Here is a 21,655-nt window from a genome sequence, read left to right on the forward strand (position 1 = left end):
AGTACTAACACTTGTGCTGGTTTGACATCTGATAGAGACAGTCTGTCCTGGAACAACAGACTGAGATCCAGGAGTCTGAGTCAGGAGGATGTCTCCTGATGAACCTGAAGAAACATGGACAAAGAGGAGAAGCTTATGTAGACAAATCCAGCTCAGAGAAAGATGAAGAACATCCAAACAGAAACGTTGCTTTCTTTACTTTAGAGAAAGGCTGGATAATGCTGCTTGTTTCAGTTTGTCTCCATTATGACTGAAATGATTGTAGTGAACCTGGCCTCACCTTGAACAAGGAGCCCAAAGATGAGCAGGTGAAGAATCAGTGACATCTTCATCATCATCATCATCATCATGGTATGTCAGCGTCTGTGAAAAGCCTCAAACAGCCGCTGATGGACAGCGGCCTCTTAACGAGCAGCAGAGAGGGAGGACAGATATGCAAACACACAGAGTCAGTCAACTGGAGTGAAATATGTAAATCTACCTCAAGCTAACTAAAGAATGACTTTCATTTGAGAAATGTTTGTCCAGCTTGATGAATGTTTTAAAATTTCAGAGTTTGTAACAATTCATGGCAATACATTTAAATTCAATGCAGATATGTTCAGTTTAAATTGATTCAATAATAATATACTTTGCATGACTTTGCAAAGGATTTGGGTTTAAACACAGGAGCAAGTTGTCATGACTCAACGATTCAAAACTGTGAGTGCAGACGTACGTTAAGTCACTCAACTCTGAGATAATCCCGTGTTTTTTAAAGTTTTATTTTCTACTTTCAGAATAACAAACTGCAAATCTCTATTTGAGGCCTTTTCTCTATGTGTGTGTGTATACATTTAGGATTTGATATTAAAATCCATTATATAGAATGTATTTTCCAAAACTGTCTCCTTTGATGTCGTCAGTGTCACGTTTCATATAGAAAATATGTGCATTGTTTGAAATTGAAAATTCTAAATAATGATTAAAAAAATCCAAAGGCCTTCGGTCTCATGTCGTTATAAAAATAAGTATCATGAGTTTGTTCTTAGAAAAACTGCTGCAGCTTCTTCTTACTCAGTCATGCTCAGCACAGCGAGACGTTCATGTGTCTCTCTAAAGAACCGAAACTGTCTCTATCCACGGTTCAGCGGTGATGCACGTCTGTTGCCATGGTTACTCGGTTTCACCCGGACCAGAGGAGGACCAGCAGAAGCAGCAGCTTTGACTAAAAGTGTTCTAGTTAACCAAAGTTAACCAACAGGTTCAACCCAGTGTTTGGGTTTTACATGTTCTTACTCTTAATGCATAATTCTTGTGTTTTTTTCTAATTGCTTGGACATTAAAGAATCACTCCAAACGGCGTCTTGTGTTTTTTAATGTTTTCACAGCTGAAGAAAAGAAAAGCTAGCACGTCCTTTAACTTCATCATTCATTGACCTACTACCTAAAATAGTCATATTTCCAGATGCTAGTAGCTCTCGTACATTCAGGAGTGTTTATTGTCAACAAGCAATGCAGGAAACTGCTTGAGGCCCCAGATCAGTGAGGGGCCCCAAAGCAGCCGCCTCAACTGTGCACATTTTGCAATGATGGCAAAAAACCCTCCCTCTTTCTTATTTATAACTTTTCTCCTTCAATATTTCCATTTCTAGTTTATGACTCCATCAAACTGCTTCTCATGTCTTTGACAGGCTCTCTCACTGCTGTTGGTCTCTGATAGGAATCAGGCCTTTGAACATGAGTGTTCCTTTATAATCCACATGAGGGCGCCAGTCAGTCTACAGGTCCAGACTCAGTTTCCTCTTTAATCAGTCTTGTAGCTTTACATAGAAGAGTCAGGGCAGATACTTAGTAAGAGTCGGAGCTGTAAACTACTCCTGTCCTCTTTAAAGCAGCATCTTTACAGACCTGGGGAGGGAAACTGTCCTTCATACATTTCCAGATTCACCCAGGTCTGAATCTTTTCATCACAAACCTGCAGAAGTCCCATCACGTGCATAGAGAGCCCCCTTGTGGCAAATTAAGGCACATTAATAAAAATAAAAATTCACTTCTTTCGCAAAAACACTGAAAATGTGTGAAGATTCCTGCAAAATAAACCAAACAGTGTGTCACACAGGCCGGGAAGTCTAAACTCAAGTTTTACATGGTGATTGGGTTGTTAATGCCGTAGGAGCCATTTTGTGTTTATTGTTGTCATGTTATTTAGTTTGGATATTCCTTATATATTATTTACTACTCGGAACACTAAAGGCACTGAGGTGTGTATGAAGTGGCATAGGTGACAGGAAGGAGCAGCAGGTAGGAGCAACTTCACTCCTACCTCCATGTTTATGGCAATCATTGGAAAGGAGGAACAAAACTGGAATATTGGCATTACAAATGCAAAGTGTGCCGTCCCTTTGTCGTCCTGCAGGAGGGCCGTTAATGCATGGTGTGAACACGGCCTATAAACAGGGCAGATGGCTGTCGGGATTTGTTTATTTTGTTGGAGTGAAGTCTCAGATCGAGAGGGGAAATACCACCGTCCAGATTGTTTTCACTGTTTGGGGCCAAACTGAGGCCCCTGCCGCCTTAAGGACAAAGTTATAGAAGCCACACCCTACTAATGATATATCCTTTCAACACAGGACAGCAAGAAATCTCTGCTGGATTCTTTCGGGACTCAACAAATTCATCATTTTAAGAATTCACACTCTTGTGAGCTGTCGGACTTGTAGAAATAAATTCATTAAGCCCATCGCAGGTTAGACCGCGTGCTCAAGGTTTTTCTGTTTAGAGCAAAAATATTCATTTACACTTGAAAGTCATAAAATTAAAAGAAAACTATCAGCAGCCTGTTCAAAACAGGCAGAATATTTGGTTTCACCTGAAGTCCCGCCTCTGATTAGCCAAACAGCCAATGACACGCTGCACGTGAGCACGATATTTTCTGCTGCTTACTTGCGAGTGCATATTCTTGTGCGTCCGCTTGTTTCTATTGAAGGGAGTGTGGAAGACGAAGATGAAACATCCATATCAATCCAAAACACCATTTATTAAAACACCACAAATATCATCCCATATAGTTTGAACTCGTTACAGTCGTTGGGTTTCCTGCTCTGTGCTTCATCCCGTCACTCAGCTGAAGCGACACGTCAGGTCAACAAACACAAACATCTTTTCCTCCCACATCTCATCTCATGACTCAAATATGACTTTATCATCACGATGACAGCCAGAGGTAGTAAAACATCACACACACACACACACACACACACACACACACACACACACACACACACACAAAGTCTTGATAAGTACATGCGGGCTGCCCCTGATATCTTCCTGAGTTGCTCGTCTCAGCGAGGACGCTCTGCAGACGGGACGGGTCCGTGCGCCGTGAGCACGATAAACACACATGTGATGATGTCACCTCACATGCAGTACCGTCTGTGTCCACACGTGCAGCTCAAGCTGAACGTTTAGGACCAAAGTTCAAACTTCAGTGTCGGAGACTCTTGTTTATGTTTGTTTGTTGTTTATGTTTGTTTGTGTTTGTTTACACATATTTACTGACTGACTCACAAACACACGACAACGTTTACAAAAATATTCTCAGGTTTAGTGATGGAAGACTTTATCGAAAATATGTGTTGAATCTTCTTTAAAAAATAAAAATGTCTTATCAGACGGGAGAGCGAGTCCTCCGCTCTGACCTCGCCATCTTCCTCCTCTGACCTCGCCATCTTCCTCCTCTCAGCTCGCCATCTTCCTCCTCTCAGCTCGCCATCTTCCTCCTCTGACCTCGCCATCTTCCTCCTCTGACCTCGCCATCTTCCTCCTCTGACCTCGCCATCCTTTGAGCTCGCCATCTTCCTCCTCTCAGCTCGCCATCTTCCTCCTCTGACCTCGTCATCTTCCTCCTCTGACCTCGCCATCCTTTGAGCTCGCCATCTTCCTCCTCTCAGCTCGCCATCCTCTGAGCTCGCCATCATCCTCCTCTGACCTCGCCATCTTCCTCCTCTCAGCTCGCCATCTTCCTCCTCTCAGCTCGCCATCTTCCTCCTCTCAGCTCGCCATCTTCCTCCTCTGACCTCGCCATCTTCCTCCTCTGACCTCGCCATCTTCCTCCTCTGAGCTCGCCATCCTCTGACCTCGCCATCTTCCTCCTCTGACCTCGCCATCTTCCTCCTCTGACCTCGCCATCTTCCTCCTCTGACCTCGCCATCTTCCTCCTCTGAGCTCGCCATCTCCCTTCTCTGACCTCGCCATCTTCCTCCTCTGACCTCGCCATCTTCCTCCTCTCAGCTCGCCATCTTCCTCCTCTGAGCTCGCCATCTTCCTCCTCTGAGCTCGCCATCTTCCTCCTCTCAGCTCGCCATCTTCCTACTCTGAGCTCGCCATCTTCCTTCTCTGACCTCGCCATCTCCCACCTCTCAGCTCCTCCTCTTCCTCCTCTGAGCTCGCCATCTTCCTTCTCTGACCTCGCCATCTTCCTCCTCTGACCTCGCCATCTTCCTCCTCTGAGCTCTTCTCTTTACGAGCTGCTGCTGAGTCGTCGTCGTCGCAGCAGAGAAGCTGGTTTGCTCTCCGTGTCCTCGACGTCACTTTCACAGTCTCTCTGCAGACACCAACACATCGGTTCAGTTTCACACAAACATCATCATCATCATCATCATCATCATCATCATCGAGTTCATGAAGCGTGTTTTAACATTTTAACGTTTTTGTATCTGAGCTTTTTTGTCTGCTCTTCACATCCAGGATGTCTTTCTCGGATTATTCCAGACGAGGTCTCACCTGGAGGGGGTCCGGGTCCGAGCTTTTACACAGCAGCTTGAGCCGGACGAAGCGGTTACACATCCACACCATGTTATAGGACATCTGAGGAGGGAATAATACAACCATGACTGCCAATCGACACGGCGTCCCAACAGCACGCCGCATCGCACGCTGGCTGTCCCCACGCCGTCCGTTACACATTTCCCTCTCTGCTCTGTGAATCTGACTCTCCGTCTCGCAAACAATATGTCCTGTAGTTCTCTGGTACCGGAGCCGTGTGGTGCTTTTCATCAAACAAGGTCAAAGGTCAATATTTGACCAAGGTCAAAGGTCAACATTTGACCTTGATGTGGATTATTTATGTCAGTGCGTGTAGAGCCCCGACCTTCCTCGGTCCTCGTTTGTTGCTAGCAACACGGAGGGGGCGGGGTCAAAAGGCTGCGCCGCTCGCCCACGTGGCGTGCTGTTAGGACAGACGGTCCTTCTTGTCTCTTCATTACTCAGCTAAATGTTTTTCTGTGTTTAATCTTAAAAACACGTTAAATACAGACGGACAGTGAACGTGGCGTCTGAACTGCTGCTGGTAATAAAGTCCTCTAAGCGGGTGGACTGGATTTGATCCCCGGCGGCCCTTAAAGGGGGGGGGGTCTCGCTCTTTTAGGGGTCCAGTAAACATGGAGACAAACCTTCCATTTCCTTCTGGCGTTGAACTTTTTGAAGTTCTTCATGTTGATGGAAGAGCGATTCCTTTTGGTCGCCTGAGTGCGAGTGATCGGCTGAAAGGGGAAAAAAACATCCGACGTCAGTTTGAAAACAAACAACGAGAACGATGACGAGGAGGAATCTGGATGTTTACACAGAACAGACTGAGAGTCTAAAGGGAAGAAGAGTCCGCATTACTTTGATCCAGGGATGAAGAAGACTCTCGTCGGCTGTCATCCTCTCTCTGAAACACAAACATCAGTGTACATGAAGAAGAACCAGGGACACACGAGTCTACAATCAGCAGCTTCTCGAGAACCAGGACCTGGAGCATCTTGTGAAGTCGTACATTCAGTATAAGTTTCAATAATCAGGAAATACCCCGATTGGCCCATGAGCGTCACATGGTCATAAAGTATCAGGACCCTGAATACACACAACACACCTCTGACCTGGAGGAAGTGGTCTCTCTTGTGGTTTTCAGACTTCCCCTTTCATCATTTTCACACAGGCAGATAGCTGCTCTTCTGATACGACCTTTCAAAATAAAAGTTTGATCTATAGCCTCATCATTTAAAATCCGTTTAATATCGTAAATAAGTTTTTCTCTGGGGTGTTTAGAATTTAAACTGCAGTACTCGTTTTAAACACTAGGGGTCAGAGTTACATACTGCTCCTCCTACAACAGAAACTGTCTAAAATAAAAAACAGTCAGAAATGGACTGATCTAGATTTCTGTCTTTGGCTGGGTCTCATGTTTGTCTCGTTGTAATTCTTAAAGACACGTGAGGAGAAGAGAGAATCCTGTGTGCTGACGTCAACAAGCCTTCTCACCTGGGATCTTTGACCAACAGTTTTTCGATGAACTCTTTGGCCATCGAGCTCGTCGTGCTGAAATATCGATCATCGAACTCGTAATTCATGGCGATGATGTTCCTCAACGTCTCCTCGTCCGTGTCGCCTTGAAACGGGGACAAACCGCTCAGACTGAGGACACAGAGAGACATTTTCATACTCACAACGTGTGATCACCTGCAGCCTGCAGCGAGGTCACTTCAGAGTCGCTGACGGGCTCTTTAGTGATACAGTGAGAAAGATCGCCATGGTAACCTAACCGTCTCCGGCCACATGTTGTTTAGTTAGGTAAGGGCGTGCTGTTCTTGAAGGGCGGGGCCTGGACACTCGGAGGACGTGATTTAAGGAGTGAGAGGAGTCGCCCCCCTCAGCTGCCTCGGGGCAGGTTATTTAGGGTTAGAGCTCCGCCCACTGGCCAATCAGATCTCTTTAACATGGAGGCCGCTCTACAGCGCTGTGTTGCGTGCTCGTGCATGAAGCGTACCGTACAGGAACACGTTATGGAGCGGTGTCACAGGACGAACACACTGGACCGGAACGGGAGGACGGGGTTGCTAACATGTCAGAAAACAAACACACACACACACACACACACACACACACACACACACACACACACACACACACACACACACACACACACTCACAGTATGTAGGTGATGACTCCGATGCTCCTGTCGAAGAAACAGACAACACAGAGAGTCAGGAGAAGATTAAAACACTACACACACACACACACACACGCTCACGCACACGCACACGCACACGCACACACACACACACACACATATACACACACACACACACACACACACACACACACAGTTCAGTTAGAACATGTTGTATTATGTGTGTCAGCCTGAGTGTTGCATCAGAACACGTCTGAACTCGTCTCTGACTGAAGAATTTACTCTGCAGGGTCTGTGTGTGTGTGTGTGTGTGTGTGTGTGTGTGTGTGTGTGTGTGTGTGTGTGTCTCACCACATATCTGCAGCTGTACTCAGAGGTTCACTGTTGATCACTTCGGGGGCTGAAAGAGATTTTTGGAGTTGAGTTTAAAAACAATCTCAAACAGAAAAACAAAGATTACTTTTATTTGAAATTAAATTATCTTTGAAATAAGTTCAAAACGAAAGTTCAATGTCACTTTAAAGAAGTTTAAAACATTATTACATGTTTTATTAGGATGCTTTACATATGGGGGGGGTGAAGTTTGTTTGTTGCCATGGTGATCCTGGGGAGATCTTTGCCTCTCTTTAATATGAATAAAGGATTGAGTATGTGCACGCTGTGTTTAAATGTGCGTCGCTGTTCCTTTAAATGTGTGTTATTGTTCCTTTAAATGTGTTACTGTTCCTTTAAATGTGTGTTATTGTTCCTTTAAATGTGTTACTGTTCCTTTAAATGTGTGTTATTGTTCCTTTAAATGTGTGTTACTGTTTCTTTGAATGTGTTACTGTTCCTTTAAATGTGTTACTGTTCCTATAAATATGTGTTACTGCTCCTTTAAATATGTGTTACTGTTTCTTTGAATGTGTGTTACTGTTTCTTTGAATGTGTTACTGTTCCTTTAAATGTGTTACTGTTACTTTAAATGTTTGTTGCTGTTCCTTTAAATGTGTGTTACTGTTCCTTTAAATATGTGGTACTGTTTCTTTGAATGTGTTACTGTTCCTTTAAATGTGTGTTACTGTTCCTTTAAATGTGCGTTACTGTTTCTTTGAATGTGTTACTGTTCCTTTAAATGTGTTACTGTTCCTATAAATATGTGTTACTGCTCCTTTAAATATGTGTTACTGTTTCTTTGAATGTGTGTTACTGTTCCTTTAAATGTGTTACTGTTCCTTTAAATGTGTGTTATTGATCCTTTAAATGTGCGTTATTGTTCCTTTAAATGTGTGTTACTGTTTCTTTGAATGTGTGTTACTGTTCCTTTAAATGTGTTACTGTTCCTTTAAATATGTGTTACTGTTTCTTTGAATGTGTGTTACTGTTCCTTTAAATGTGTTACTGTTCCTTTAAATGTGTGTTACTGTTCCTTTAAATGTGTGTTATTGTTCCTTTAAATGTGCGTTATTGTTCCTTTAAATGTGTGTTACTGTTTCTTTAAATGTGTTACTGTTTCTTTAAATGTGTTACTGTTCCGTTAAATGTGTGTTACTGTTCCTTTAAATGTGTGTTACTGTTCCTTTAAATGTGTTACTGTTCCTTTAAATGTGCGTTACTGTTCCTTTAAATGTGTGTTACTGTTCCTTTAAATGTGTTACTGTTCCTTTAAATGTGTGTTACTGTTCCTTTAAATGTGTTACTGTTCCTTTAAATGTGCGTTACTGTTCCTTTAAATGTGCGTTACTGTTCCTTTAAATGCGCGTTACTGTTCCTTTAAATCTGCGTTACTGTTCCTTTAAATGTGCGTTACTGTTCCTTTAAATGCGTCCACTCTCACCGATGTACTGCGGCGTTCCACTCGTGCTCCGGTACTCTTCGCCATGACGGAGATGCTGAGCGAGGCCAAAGTCGATCAGTTTGACGATCGGGTGAGAAGATTTGTCCGACAGCATCATGTTCTCCGGCTGCAAACACACGCCAATGTTTTTATATACACACAAGTCAGAGTCGAGTCGCCAAGTCAGAGTCCAGTCTTCAGGTCAGAGTCTAGTCTTCAAGTCAGAGTCTAGTCTCCAAGTCAGAGTCGAGTCTCCAAGTCAGAGTCTAGTCTCCAAGTCAACACAGGTCAGAGTCTAGTCTTCAGGTCAGAGTCTAGTCTTCAGGTCAGAGTCTAGTCTCCAGGTCAACACAGGTCAGTCGAGTCTCCAAGTCTTCAGGTCAGAGTCCAGTCTTCAGGTCAGAGTCTAGTCTTCAGGTCAGAGTCGAGTCTTCAGGTGAGTACAGGTCAGAGTCCAGTCTTTAGGTCAGAGTCCAGTCTTCAGGTCAGAGTCCAGTCTTCAGGTGAGTACAGGTCAGAGTCCAGTCTTCAGGTGAGTACAGGTCAGAGTCTAGTCTTCAGGTCAGAGTCTAGTCTTCAGGTCAGAGTCTAGTCTTCACGTCAGAGTCCAGTCTTCAGGACAGAGTCCAGTCTTCAGGTCAGAGTCTAGTCTTCAGGTCAGAGTCGAGTCTTCAGGTGAGTACAGGTCAGAGTCCAGTCTTCAGGTCAGAGTCCAGTCTTCAGGAAAGAGTCTAGTCTTTAGGTCAGAGTCCAGTCTTCAGGTGAGTACAGGTCAGAGTCCAGTCTTCAGGTGAGTACAGGTCAGAGTCTAGTCTTCAGGTCAGAGTCTAGTCTTCAGGTCAGAGTCTAGTCTCCAGGTCAACACAGGTCAGTCGAGTCTCCAAGTCTTCAGGTCAGAGTCCAGTCTTCAGGTCAGAGTCTAGTCTTCAGGTCAGAGTCGAGTCTTCAGGTGAGTACAGGTCAGAGTCCAGTCTTTAGGTCAGAGTCCAGTCTTCAGGTCAGAGTCCAGTCTTCAGGTGAGTACAGGTCAGAGTCCAGTCTTCAGGTGAGTACAGGTCAGAGTCTAGTCTTCAGGTCAGAGTCTAGTCTTCAGGTCAGAGTCTAGTCTTCACGTCAGAGTCCAGTCTTCAGGACAGAGTCCAGTCTTCAGGTCAGAGTCTAGTCTTCAGGTCAGAGTCGAGTCTTCAGGTGAGTACAGGTCAGAGTCCAGTCTTCAGGTCAGAGTCCAGTCTTCAGGAAAGAGTCTAGTCTTTAGGTCAGAGTCCAGTCTTCAGGTGAGTACAGGTCAGAGTCCAGTCTTCAGGTGAGTACAGGTCAGAGTCTAGTCTTTAGGTCAGAGTCCAGTCTTTAGGTCAGAGTCCAGTCTTCAGGTGAGTACAGGTCAGAGTCCAGTCTTCAGGTGAGTACAGGTCAGAGTCTAGTCTTCAGGTCAGAGTCTAGTCTTCAGGTCAGAGTCTAGTCTTCACGTCAGAGTCCAGTCTTCAGGACAGAGTCCAGTCTTCAGGTCAGAGTCTAGTCTTCAGGTCAGAGTCGAGTCTTCAGGTGAGTACAGGTCAGAGTCCAGTCTTCAGGTCAGAGTCCAGTCTTCAGGAAAGAGTCTAGTCTTTAGGTCAGAGTCGAGTCTTCAGGTGAGTACAGGTCAGAGTCCAGTCTTTAGGTCAGAGTCCAGTCTTCAGGTCAGAGTCCAGTCTTCAGGTGAGTACAGGTCAGAGTCCAGTCTTCAGGTGAGTACAGGTCAGAGTCTAGTCTTCAGGTCAGAGTCTAGTCTTCAGGTCAGAGTCTAGTCTTCACGTCAGAGTCCAGTCTTCAGGACAGAGTCTAGTCTTTAGGTCAGAGTCCAGTCTTTAGGTCAGAGTCCAGTCTTCAGGTGAGTACAGGTCAGAGTCGAGTGTTCAGGTGAGTATTTCAGGTCACCTTCAGGTCGAAGTGGACGATGTTCTTGGCGTGCATGAACCGCAGAGCCTCCAGAATCTGTTGCATGAACTCGATGGCTTCACTCTCCAGAAGATTCTCCTTCCCAGCGATGAAGTCGAACAGTTCTCCTCCGCTCACTCTGAAACACGACACAAGAGAGACCAGCAGGTTTGTTTCCAAACAGGAAGTAAAGAGGGCTTCAAAATAAAAGCATAATAAAGACTGTTTTCACACTTATCGATTATTACTACTGAAATTCACCGATTAATCATGAACACACACACACACACACACACACACACACACACACACACACTCACACACTCACACACTCACACACTCACACACTCACACACTCACACACACACACACACACACACACACACACACACACACACACACACACTCACAGCTCCAGGATCAGCACCACCTCCGCTCGGCTCTCGAACACGTCTCTGAGAGTCACGATGTTGGAGTGTTGAACCGCCTGCAGGATCTCGACCTCGCGCTCCACGCTGCTCCGGTCCAGACCCAGGAGACTGCACGGACTCTTCTTGATCTTCATGAACTTTCCGGCCCAAAGAGTCCCAGTCGAGCGCTCTCGCACCTGCCGGACCTGACCGAAGTGCCCGCTGGATGGGGTCAGAATGGGATTATTGATAATGAGCAGACGTGAGCTGATCACACAGCTGAACGGATCCTTCAAGTCCGAGTCGTCCTCACCTCCCGAGAACTTCTCCCATCTCATAGAAGTCCTCCACGTTTTCAGGTTTGAAGGCGGCCATGTTGGATCTCTCTAAAGGTCCCGACAGATTATTTAAAACTCGACTTCATCCCCATCAGATGGTTAACTCTTAGGTCATCATCACGAGAACTCTTCATCGTCTTCACTTTGACCTGAGAGACGGACCCACACAAACATCCTCATTTAAATCCAGACGTTTACTTCAAGAAGAAAACGAGACGATCACATTTTTTCATGATCAATCCAGATGTTTGATCCAGCTGTAAAGTGTTCATGAACCTGCCAATCAAACGTCATCCGAGTATTTGGACATAAATGTCATTTATCATCCTGTTAAGCGTTTGACTCCGCCTGCACTCAGGAGCGTTTGCTAAAGTTTGAATCAATGGAAACGCTTTGTGAAAAGTAACGGTCCAATCAAATGCTTCCCCTCGTATGTCCCGCCTCTATCTATGGGTTTGGTTCTATCCTTCTTCAGTTGGAAACGCATCACTTCGAGTAAAGGCCGAGTTCCGTTTTAAAATGTAACGAATGTAATGAAATACATCGATTATTCAAACGTCTTCAGCTCGACTTCATGCTTTTAAAATCTTCAGGATTAAATGTTTCCATCGATCTGATGATTCAAACACCTGCTGTGACGCTCCCACAGTATGTAACTCTGACACCATGGGAAAGTGGGACACTCCTAAACCTGTGTGTCGCTGTGAGTCATCTTTGAGCATCTGAGGCTCAAACTGAACAAACAAAGAAAGTGAAGCAGATTATGGTGAGAGAGACCACTGTGCAGCTTCAGCACACACTAAACCTCTGTAAATAAAAAAACAGCACACTGTTAAAAACACACACATTGACTAAATCACACAACGCACACTTTAAAGAGACTTTAAAGGAGCAGTCTGTAGCTCTGCCCCTAGTGTTCAAAATGGGTACTGCAGTCCAAATTCTAAACATTACAGAGAGCTGCCTCGAGAGTGGATGCTCACTGTTTGGTAATTTTATGTATGCACCCTTTAAATCTGTCGACCATCTCAGGGTAATTTGTCTTTTAGGTTCGTGTGGATGGAACATGTACAAGTCTCTCACAGCAGCAGATCTGTGTTTGGACAGGAGCCAAGTATATGTCGTCGACTTAATACAAAAAAATAAAAAATTGCTAAGACTGGAATGTTTATGTCTGACATTTACAGATCCAGTCATGTCCTCATTCGTCACCTTTCAGAGGTATACACAAATAGAAAGGAATGTGTAGGCTGTGACTCCGAACAGAAAATGAGCAGCACTGTTAACATGAAGACAGCTTGTGTTCTGTGGCTCCACGGTGTGTTTCACGACTTCATTATTGAACATCTACAGCAGAAAAAAACTCCACCTAACACTCTCACAGCTCTGCATGTGGTGGACACTGTAGCTTCAGTGTTTAGCCAGCTCTGCATGTGGTGGACACTGTAGCTTCAGTGTTTAGCCAGCTCAGCATGTAATGGACACTGTAGCTTCAGTGTTTAGCCAGCTCTGCATGTGGTGGACACTGTAGCTTCAGTGTTTAGCCAGCTCTGCATGTGGTGGACACTGTAGCTTCAGTGTTTAGCCAGCTCAGCATGTAGTGGACACTGTAGCTTCAGTGTTTAGCCAGCTCAGCATGTAGTGGACACTGTAGCTTCAGTGTTTAGCCAGCTCTGCATGTGGTGGACACTGTAGCTTCAGTGTTTAGCCAGCTCTGCATGTGGTGGACACTGTAGCTTCAGTGTTTAGCCAGCTCAGCATGTAATGGACACTGTAGCTTCAGTGTTTAGCCAGCTCTGCATGTGGTGGACACTGTAGCTTCAGTGTTTAGCCAGCTCAGCATGTAATGGACACTGTAGCTTCAGTGTTTAGCCAGCTCTGCATGTGGTGGACACTGTAGCTTCAGTGTTTAGCCAGCTCTGCATGTGGTGGACACTGTAGCTTCAGTGTTTAGCCAGCTCAGCATGTAGTGGACACTGTAGCTTCAGTGTTTAGCCAGCTCAGCATGTAGTGGACACTGTAGCTTCAGTGTTTAGCCAGCTCTGCATGTGGTGGACACTGTAGCTTCAGTGTTTAGCCAGCTCTGCATGTGGTGGACACTGTAGCTTCAGTGTTTAGCCAGCTCTGCATGTGGTGGACACTGTAGCTTCAGTGTTTAGCCAGCTCTGCATGTGGTGGACACTGTAGCTTCAGTGTTTAGCCAGCTCTGCATGGGTCTGTAAAGCTTTCTGCGTTCTAACCTCTCTCCATGTTTCATCTCCAACATTGATCCTAGTTTGAGCAGCTTTCTGCTGCTGGAGCTTATTATGTTCTCTGGGCAATAAAAGGTTTTATTCATTTTAACTTTATTTGCCAGAGGACATATTTCTGCTCTTAAGGTATCTTCCGCTGAGCGTCCCCTTTGCAGGTGAAACCGGTGTCACCACTGGAGCTGTCACTCATGACTTGACACACTGGTACACCTCCACCTGTCATCTCTGAGATTTCCTCATAGCTGCTGAACTTTTACAGCTCATGGGAAAATTATTCAAACATCTGAGCCTGCAGCAAATGTCATAGTCTCAACCTGTAATCTGTAAATCTGTGTCACGCTGCTGTTCAGAGGCCAAACATCAGGTTGGGATTAGACATTTAAAGAATCTATTACATTATTATTAAAATGGTTTAATCATTGTTAAGGGAAGAGGCGGGACCACGCAGCAATCTACGGAGTTGAAAATCAGGCCACTGAGAAAGTGTAAAAACACCAAGGCGAGCTCCACCAATCAGAGACATCTAGGAGTGTGGGTAGTGTAGTTCTTTGCCCCCCGAGGTCGCTCATGTTGTTCTTCAAACCCGTTTGATGTCTTCCAAACTCACACAGTCTTCCACAGGAGCGTGAACCATGGTTTCACACTCAGGTAGCTCGTGGTCAGTCTACCTGTGTTGGTTACGACATCACGTGCATGCATAATGACTTCTTTTTTTCTTTTTTTTTAACGCTGATGCTGTGTTGCACTTTAGAGACGGTCCCTAAGTGTACCTCTATGAGGACAGGTAGACATCTGGATCATTGATCATCATCTTTGACGTTTCAGAGTTCAAGAGAGAGAGAAGTCTCTCGCTATAGAATGACCCCAAAAATACAAGAAATCCAGACTTTAATGCAGAGAAAGAGAAGTCTACAGCAGCATATATATATATATATATATATATATATATATATATATATATATACATACACATATATATCAAACCAACTTGAACACAGAGACACACCTGGACAACATGAAGACTGACAGATGTGTAAATGAAACGCAGATATGAAATAGCCTGAAGGAAAACACGGATATTAAAGAGGGAAACATGGATGAAATGGAAAACACGGATATTAAAGAGGGAAACATGGATGAAATGGAAAACACGGATGTCATAAGACCGAGAGGACATTAAAGAGGAACACGCAGATAGAATATCCTGGGAAAAGGCGGCTGGAGAGCCCAGATAAACACGGATATTGAAGGAGAACAGGGCTCTGACCGTGAAGTTAAAGGAGGAAGTCACCCGACTCTGGGTCCTCACAGTCCGGCTCTGGGTCCTCACAGTCCGGCTCTGATGCTCCGATGAACCGCAGACAAACCCGTGGACCGGATCCTGGTCTGTTCTCGATCCCAGTCCGGACTGCGTGTCCCTGTGCTGCTGTGTGTGTGTGTGTGTGTGTGTGTGTGTGAGTGTGTGTGAGTGTGAGTGTGTGTAGTAGTGGTAGTGTGTGGTTGAAGAATGCGGAACAGACTCGAACATTGATGTCATGTCCGATTGGCCATGAAGAGTTTGGAGATGCGTTCACGGACCTCCCACCTCTTCGATCATTCCTCTACCTGTTTCACGTGCCTCAACCACAGACTGTAAACGCCAACGTTGGAGACGCGTGCGCATGCGCGACATGATAAGAGTGATAAAAAAATTAATGAAAAAAGATTTCCGGGCTGTGGTCAGCTTAAAAAAATTATTTGATTAAATAATACATATAATGTAGTTTAAATATGTGGAAATAAAAATAAGTCTGAACTGACCCAAATAAACTGATCTTTAATGTCAACTATTGATTTGTAGTTATAATGACCTTTAATATTTTATTAGTATAATTAAATCAACTAAAAGCCAAACATTGTAACTTTTTAATCTAAGCCTTTGTCATTGTGAAATAATCCTGACGCCACACAGTGAATGAAGAACAGATGATTTAAACTCTGTATGGTGCTCGTCTCATCATGTAAGGTTAGATATCATGTATGGTGAAAACCCCGTCCCTGTAAATCAGAGGATCTCTGCTGGTCTGGCCTCAGGACCAAAGTCCTTAAAGGTGCATTATGTAGACTTGGTAGTGAAATCTCCTTCCCCTCATGTCCTCTCTCTCTCTCTCATGTTGTCTTTAAGCTAACTCTGGTACAACACATTAAAAATGTCAACATTTATATTTAATATTGTATGCAGTCCTTTTACAAATAAAAAGTTAAATAAATAAAATTAAGCCCAGAAAAGAAGTTTTTGACACTCCACGACTCACCAGCTGAAAATCCCTGACATTAATCATGAATACATACTTAACCTGGTGTGTCGGCCAACAAAGATCATTGTTTTTGATAAATCCAATCTCTGCATATCAGACGTTAGTGTGTTTATGATTTTTTTCTCTAAATATTTACTCTTTGTGTCAGGAATGAACGACGCTGTAAGTTTGTTAGGAAACAAAAACAAATACTTTTTAATTTGAACTAATTCAGATCCATGAAGCGTGATGATTGGAGGATTCATGCCACGTCTGTCTCATGTTTAGAAAGTTTCACAAAGTCACCTCAGAGATCTTTAGAAAAAAACACGTTTGATTTTATTCATCAGTCTCAAAGATCCACAAACCGTCTCCGGACTCCTGACGTCAGACTTCTGATTAAAGCAACACGTCATGTGACATCATGTTTAAAGTGACACCATCAGCCTGTGTTACAGTAATGAAGAGTTTCTGTTGTCAGACGTGGAGGAGCGACACACACACACACACACAGCTGTGAGTGTGTTCACATGAAGTCAGCACTTTATTGGTCTCTGTGTTTAATTCAACTTTCACCCCAATATGGGTTATTAAGCTTCATGCAGATCCCCCAAAAAACCCTCAGACCCCTCAGACCCCCCTCCACCCCCCAACAAAACACTCAGCCGGCCCCCGCCTGCCCCCCCCCTCCCCTCAGGTGTGTGACATCAGTTCTTCTTGGCCTTCGGGGAGTCGTACTTCCTCTTGCTGGAGTACCAGAGGAGCAGCGGGATGCCGATGGAGGGCAGAGTCATGACCCCAAACGCAGCCCAGTCCAGCTAAACCGAAGAGAGAGAGAGAGACAAACATGGAGGAGCAGTCAGAGACGACGTAAACCACAACAGTCCTCATTCCTGCTAAGTCTTCATTGGCTGAAGCCTGAAGAGAGACAGGAAGTAAGGGAGGAGGAGGTCAACCAAACGCCGCTGCATCGAGGACTTTTATCAAGAGGAAACAGAAACAAACTGACACAGCGAGCGAAACGCACACACACACAAAAACTGCTTCATGTGAACACGTCTGATAGTTTTTAATATCCGTGCACACACGTGACGCGGCCGTGTGGTTCACTGAGCGTGTCTGGAGAGCCTCCGACACGCCGTCGTCTTCTTTACAGATTCAGGACGAGGACGCATCACTGCTGTGATTGGAGCTTACTTAGAGGAACAGAAGAGCTCCCCAGCAGCAGAAGACGTAAAACAAAGAAAGGTGAGTGACGCAGCGAGACGAGGAGCAACATCTGGAGACGCTCAGCAGCCACTGCAGTGATTGTTTACAAATCCACGAGCAGAAGTGGCGTGCAAACTCAAAACGAGAGCGAGAATAATTATGGAGGAACGAAAACTCAACCAGTTCACCTTGAACTCACTCCGGAGAAAAGCTTTACCGACACTCTGCCATTTAAAAGAAAGTACTTTATCAACGGCTGTGCATTTCATTGGCTGTCAACGGTTAGAGGACTTAACAGGAAGGAAGTGACAGCTTCTTCTTCTGCCGTTTCTGACAGGAAGTGAAGCATGTGGGTGTCGACGGACGAGGGACTTGTAGGTGACGGGTACGACCGGTTAAAGGCTCGATGCATGAGCGCACACGTGACGGAGAGAATCAAACACTCACGTAATGGGGGGAGAAGCGGCGGTCGAACTCCCTCTGAGCGAGGATGCCGCCCTGCCCGGGGGCGCTGGTGTATCCGACCTGCAGAACAAACAGAGACGTCAGCGTGGCTCTTTAAGGACCAGCTGGTTTTATTCATCTGGTTGGTAAACAAACGGGTCTTTACCACAACTTGCCCCCCCTCCTGGGCCAGGTAGCTGACGGAGGCGGAGGTGAAGTTGAAGTACCCGGCCTTTAGGGGGCGCAGCACCACGGTGTGAGACACGTTACTCGCTCTGAGGTCATCAGTTAAATCAAACATCAGGAGAGAGTCACTGAAACACCTGAGGAGCAGACAGGTGAGCTCCATGATCGTCTGGAAGCTCAACCTCCTTCAAACACACCTGCAGCTCCTGACAGGAAGTGAACATGGACTTTATTTTGAAAGGATACGGAGCGATTCTGTCCCACTTGACGTTCAACATCCCAGAAACGATCCCGAAGTCCTCAGGTGGAAACGAGTCATCAGACAGCTCCACCTCCAGAGCAGCACTGAGACACACAAAGGATAGTCGTTAAAACTCGACCCTGACCCACGTCATAATGACATCACAGTGACATCATAGTGAAGTCCTGACCTGGAGCCCACGTTGTAGAGGTTGTACTGCAGCGTCAGGTCTCGACCCTCCACAGCGTACCGGTTCAGCAGAGACTTGGAGGCCAGCAGGCGAGCTCCTTCCTCTCCTGAACCCAGAGCCAGCAGAGCCAGGACCAGAACCACGTTCAGCATCTTCATCATCTGGAGGCAAAGAGAACAGAGACCGGGTCAAGGCTGAGTCTTATTAATAATTTCATTTACACTTTAATTTCATTTTAAAGTGATCAGAAGTCTTTAAACTCTCCTGACTGTGATTTATCTGAACACCTAAAACACACAAACTTATCTTTACTTTTCTTAACTTTCATATTAACAAAGAGAAACATTTAATGTTTTATTATTAACACAGAGAAACATATTTAATGTTTTATTATTAACACAGAGAAACATATTTAATGTTTTATTATTAACACAGAGAAACATATTTAATGTTTTATTATTAACACAGAGAAACATATTTAATGTTTTATTATTAACACAGAGAAACATATTTAATGTTTTATTATTAACACAGAGAAACATATTTAATGTTTTATTATTAACACAGAGAAACATATTTAATGTTTTATTATTAACACAGAGAAACATATTTAATGTTTTAATAGATAATATAATAAAAAGGTCTTTAATAACATTTGTTATGATTAGCACTATATTTAAAATTGATCCAACCTAAATTACATAGGTAATCTATAGTCTTCATACATACGTGTTTCAGCTATAAACATTTTGTGGTCATTTTGATTTTTTATGGTTTTATTTAATTTTTATTCTTTGAAGAAAATGAAAAAATGCTAACAGCTAACAGTTAGCTTCAAATGGAGGTAGTATTATTAAAACACATTCAATTCACATTAGTTATGTATATATAAGTTAAACTACCCACGTGTCTATATGTTTAAATAATAATCATTAATGTGAATAATAATATTTAATTTAAAGTGTGTGAGCAGCTCTCAGTCTGACGCTGACGTGGACAGCTCAGATTTTCACAATAACCTTTAAAACAGAGAAAAACGTCCACACTGCTCCTTTAAATGACCTCTACGACATGAGGAGTGTTTCAGTGAACACTTAAAGCACATTAAATCCGCACATTAACGCAGGAAATTCAGTTTAAAAGCATAAAAAGGACGCACAACTACCTTTCGCTGTTCCTCTTCAGACCGCTGCCGTTGAAGGAGTTAGTCCCGCGCATGCGCAGAAGGTTAACGCTGCTGTTTGCATGACGTGTACTTACGGAAGTGTGCAGACAGCGCAGCGCCGTCTGCTGTCCCGGAGCGGAACTGTTGTTGTTGTTTTTTGTTTTTTTTTACACATGATTTTGCATTTTTTGTGTATTTATTTTCGGCTGGTCGTGACAGCTGAGTGCACGTTCCCATCCTGCACGTGTGCCTTTATTAAACAGGCGTACACACACACACACACACACACACACACAAACACACAAACACACACACACACAAACACACAAACACACACACACACACACACACACACACACACACACACACTCAGGCCACAGGTACAGATCTCTCACCTTCAGGACTAACAGCCATGTCATGCTTTGTTCAGACAAAAAATAAACAGACAAGTCATTTTTTCTCTTCACACTCAGAATCAGTCCGTCCTTCTTAAATAAATATGACTCTTATCTTCTTTAACTTGATTTATGTCGAGCTGCACTTTGTCTCTTTTATCAGATGATGAACTTACAAACACTGAAGGTTTACATTCTGATCTTAATCTGTCTTCAAACAATCGTCCCTGTGACGTATCCAACTTATATAAACGCTGCAGCACGTCTGACAGCATGACACACATTTAGGGGCCTCTTGTCGTTGGCTTCTTGACTGTTTCAGGGTTAGTTTTAACATTTTTATAAATTGTAGCACCTTCCTGTCGTGTGGATCCTCAGCAGCGTTAGATCCATGTGGTCAACAAAACAACCTGAGACGAACTCTTAAAAACAGAGTCGATTGCTTCATCATAAAACTCGTCTTCTTGAGCTGCATTCAAGGACCTTCATTTGTGTAGCTTTCTGGTTTAAACATCCTCATTTATAGTTTCATTCATCGTTTATAATTGTATGTTTCTTTTTTGAGAAAGCATGCTGCTTTGAATCTCCTCAGTTCAAGAGCGTTAATAATGTTCCTTTAACAAAATGTGTTTTTATTATTTGAGAGGAAATTCATTTTTTTATTTCTCATTTCTATTGATAGAAATGAGAAATAGAATCCTGTGTTCCTTCATCTGCCAAACCTTTCTGATCTCTGCAGATGAACTGAACGTGCAGCTTAAGACGCTTAAAGAAAGAGAGACATGACCACATCTACATGGCACAACCCTCCGCTGAGGCAGGTAACTGTTTTGGGACCCGGGCCAGGAGCTCAATGTCAACATGACAAAACAATACATTTCTCTTACACAGAAAAATCCTCCAGAGGGAACATTTCCAGAAGTGAACACATTCTGGATATTATCACATTCTGCCACCAGGTGGAGACAAACACCCTGGTGTGTTTGCTGTTGGAGTTAGACACACACACACACACACACACAGGGTGTGTGAGCTGCAGACAGACAGTTCCTGATGAAGAGGAGAGAGAGGGGAACATGGGGACGATCAAACACACGGATGAAGACGACATGACGAGAAATGACAAGAAGACATTTTTATATCTGTCTGTTTCTGAAGATCACTCAGAATCTTTAATCAATAATAATAATTCAACATCAAATTAATAATGATTATCTGAAGTCCTTTATTCTGTTTGTGTGGGATAAAAACTTTATAAAGCAACATTAACACTTTCATTTATTTAAAAAATGAAGAGAGAGAGAGCTGGTTGATTACTGACTGAACATAGAGAAAAAACCTCGATGAATATCGTAGTTATTAAAACTTCCCCCCCACCCCCACCCTCACCTACCTTCAGGTGCTGACCAGGTGTACCTCCTGTGTCCCCGCCCTGATTCATTCATAAAGCTCTTTACACTGAGGAGTATATAAAGCTGCAGCAGCTGCAGCAGGTGAGTCACTCTTCAGGTGTCTTTCTGTCCCTGACAGCAGCTCTCAGGTCAGACAGCTGAGATCAGACAGGTGAGATCAGACAGGTGAGATCAGACAGGTGAGATCCTCTGAGATCAGACAGGTGAGATCCTCTGAGATCAGACAGGTGAGATCAGACAGGTGAGATCAGACAGGTGAGATCAGACAGGTGAGATCAGACAGCTGAGATCAGACAGCTGAGATCAGACAGGTGAGATCCTCTGAGATCAGACAGGTGAGATCCTCTGAGATCAGACAGCTGAGATCAGACAGGTGAGATCAGACAGGTGAGATCAGACAGGTGAGATCAGACAGCTGAGATCAGACAGGTGAGATCCTCTCAGGTCAGACAGCTGAGGTCCTCTGAGTTCAGAC

At 44.1% G+C, this 21,655-nt stretch overlaps 2 protein-coding genes across 8 annotated transcripts; both read right to left on the bottom strand.

Annotated features, from left to right (window-relative positions):
* Nucleotides 1-3,284: 3,284 nt before the first annotated feature.
* On the bottom strand, nucleotides 3,285-15,294 carry LOC306839791 (death-associated protein kinase 2). Of its 6 annotated transcripts, none has more exons than XR_013781252.1 (13): nucleotides 14,930-15,294; nucleotides 11,386-11,559; nucleotides 11,073-11,294; nucleotides 10,663-10,801; nucleotides 8,749-8,875; nucleotides 7,284-7,332; nucleotides 6,951-6,977; nucleotides 6,283-6,435; nucleotides 5,647-5,692; nucleotides 5,433-5,522; nucleotides 4,765-4,848; nucleotides 3,971-4,585; nucleotides 3,285-3,812 (listed from the first exon to the last, which is right to left on the bottom strand). XR_013781252.1 is itself a non-coding variant. In XM_079368674.1 (12 exons), exons 2-12 carry the CDS (start codon nucleotides 11,445-11,447, stop codon nucleotides 4,502-4,504), a joined length of 1,083 nt encoding a protein of 360 aa, XP_079224800.1. In that variant the 5' UTR covers nucleotides 11,448-11,559; nucleotides 14,954-14,974; the 3' UTR covers nucleotides 3,971-4,501. The 6 variants fall into 6 exon arrangements, 1 of the variants encoding a protein (XP_079224800.1); XR_013781253.1 differs by lacking the exon at nucleotides 3,285-3,812 and adding an exon at nucleotides 3,826-3,872; XR_013781254.1 differs by lacking the exon at nucleotides 3,285-3,812 and adding an exon at nucleotides 3,910-3,932.
* A 960-nt stretch (nucleotides 15,295-16,254) lies between these two features.
* Nucleotides 16,255-19,478, bottom strand: ssr2 (signal sequence receptor, beta). 2 transcript variants are annotated; one of them, XM_079368314.1, is made up of 6 exons: nucleotides 19,374-19,478; nucleotides 18,209-18,369; nucleotides 18,024-18,122; nucleotides 17,758-17,866; nucleotides 17,595-17,672; nucleotides 16,255-16,756 (listed from the first exon to the last, which is right to left on the bottom strand). In XM_079368314.1, exons 2-6 carry the CDS (start codon nucleotides 18,367-18,369, stop codon nucleotides 16,646-16,648), a joined length of 558 nt encoding a protein of 185 aa, XP_079224440.1. In that variant the 5' UTR covers nucleotides 19,374-19,478; the 3' UTR covers nucleotides 16,255-16,645. The 2 variants fall into 2 exon arrangements, with proteins under 2 accessions (XP_079224440.1, XP_079224441.1); XM_079368315.1 differs by having other exon boundaries at nucleotides 19,368-19,449.
* Nucleotides 19,479-21,655: the final 2,177 nt, after the last annotated feature.

This window comes from Symphodus melops (assembly GCF_947650265.1).
Source record: "Symphodus melops genome assembly, chromosome: 18".
NCBI classification, from domain to species: domain Eukaryota; kingdom Metazoa; phylum Chordata; class Actinopteri; order Labriformes; family Labridae; genus Symphodus; species Symphodus melops.

Excerpts from the sequence above, each read along its gene's own strand:
- ssr2 (XM_079368314.1), bottom strand. The coding sequence starts at position 18,369 with ATGATGAAGATGCTGAACGTGGTTCTGGTCCTGGCTCTGCTGGCTCTG. Across the intron at positions 18,123-18,208 it reads CTCTACAACGTGGGCTCCAG|TGCTGCTCTGGAGGTGGAGC; the intron begins GTCAGGACTTCA and ends TGTGTGTCTCAG. Across the intron at positions 16,757-17,594 it reads GCCGCTTCTCCCCCCATTAC|CTGGACTGGGCTGCGTTTGG; the intron begins GTGAGTGTTTGA and ends TCTTCGGTTTAG.
- LOC306839791 (XM_079368674.1), bottom strand. The coding sequence starts at position 11,447 with ATGGCCGCCTTCAAACCTGAAAACGTGGAGGACTTCTATGAGATGGGA. Across the intron at positions 7,333-8,748 it reads TGGAACGCCGCAGTACATCG|CCCCCGAAGTGATCAACAGT; the intron begins GTGAGAGTGGAC and ends AATCTCTTTCAG. Across the intron at positions 4,586-4,764 it reads CGGACCCGGACCCCCTCCAG|AGAGACTGTGAAAGTGACGT; the intron begins GTGAGACCTCGT and ends TGGTGTCTGCAG.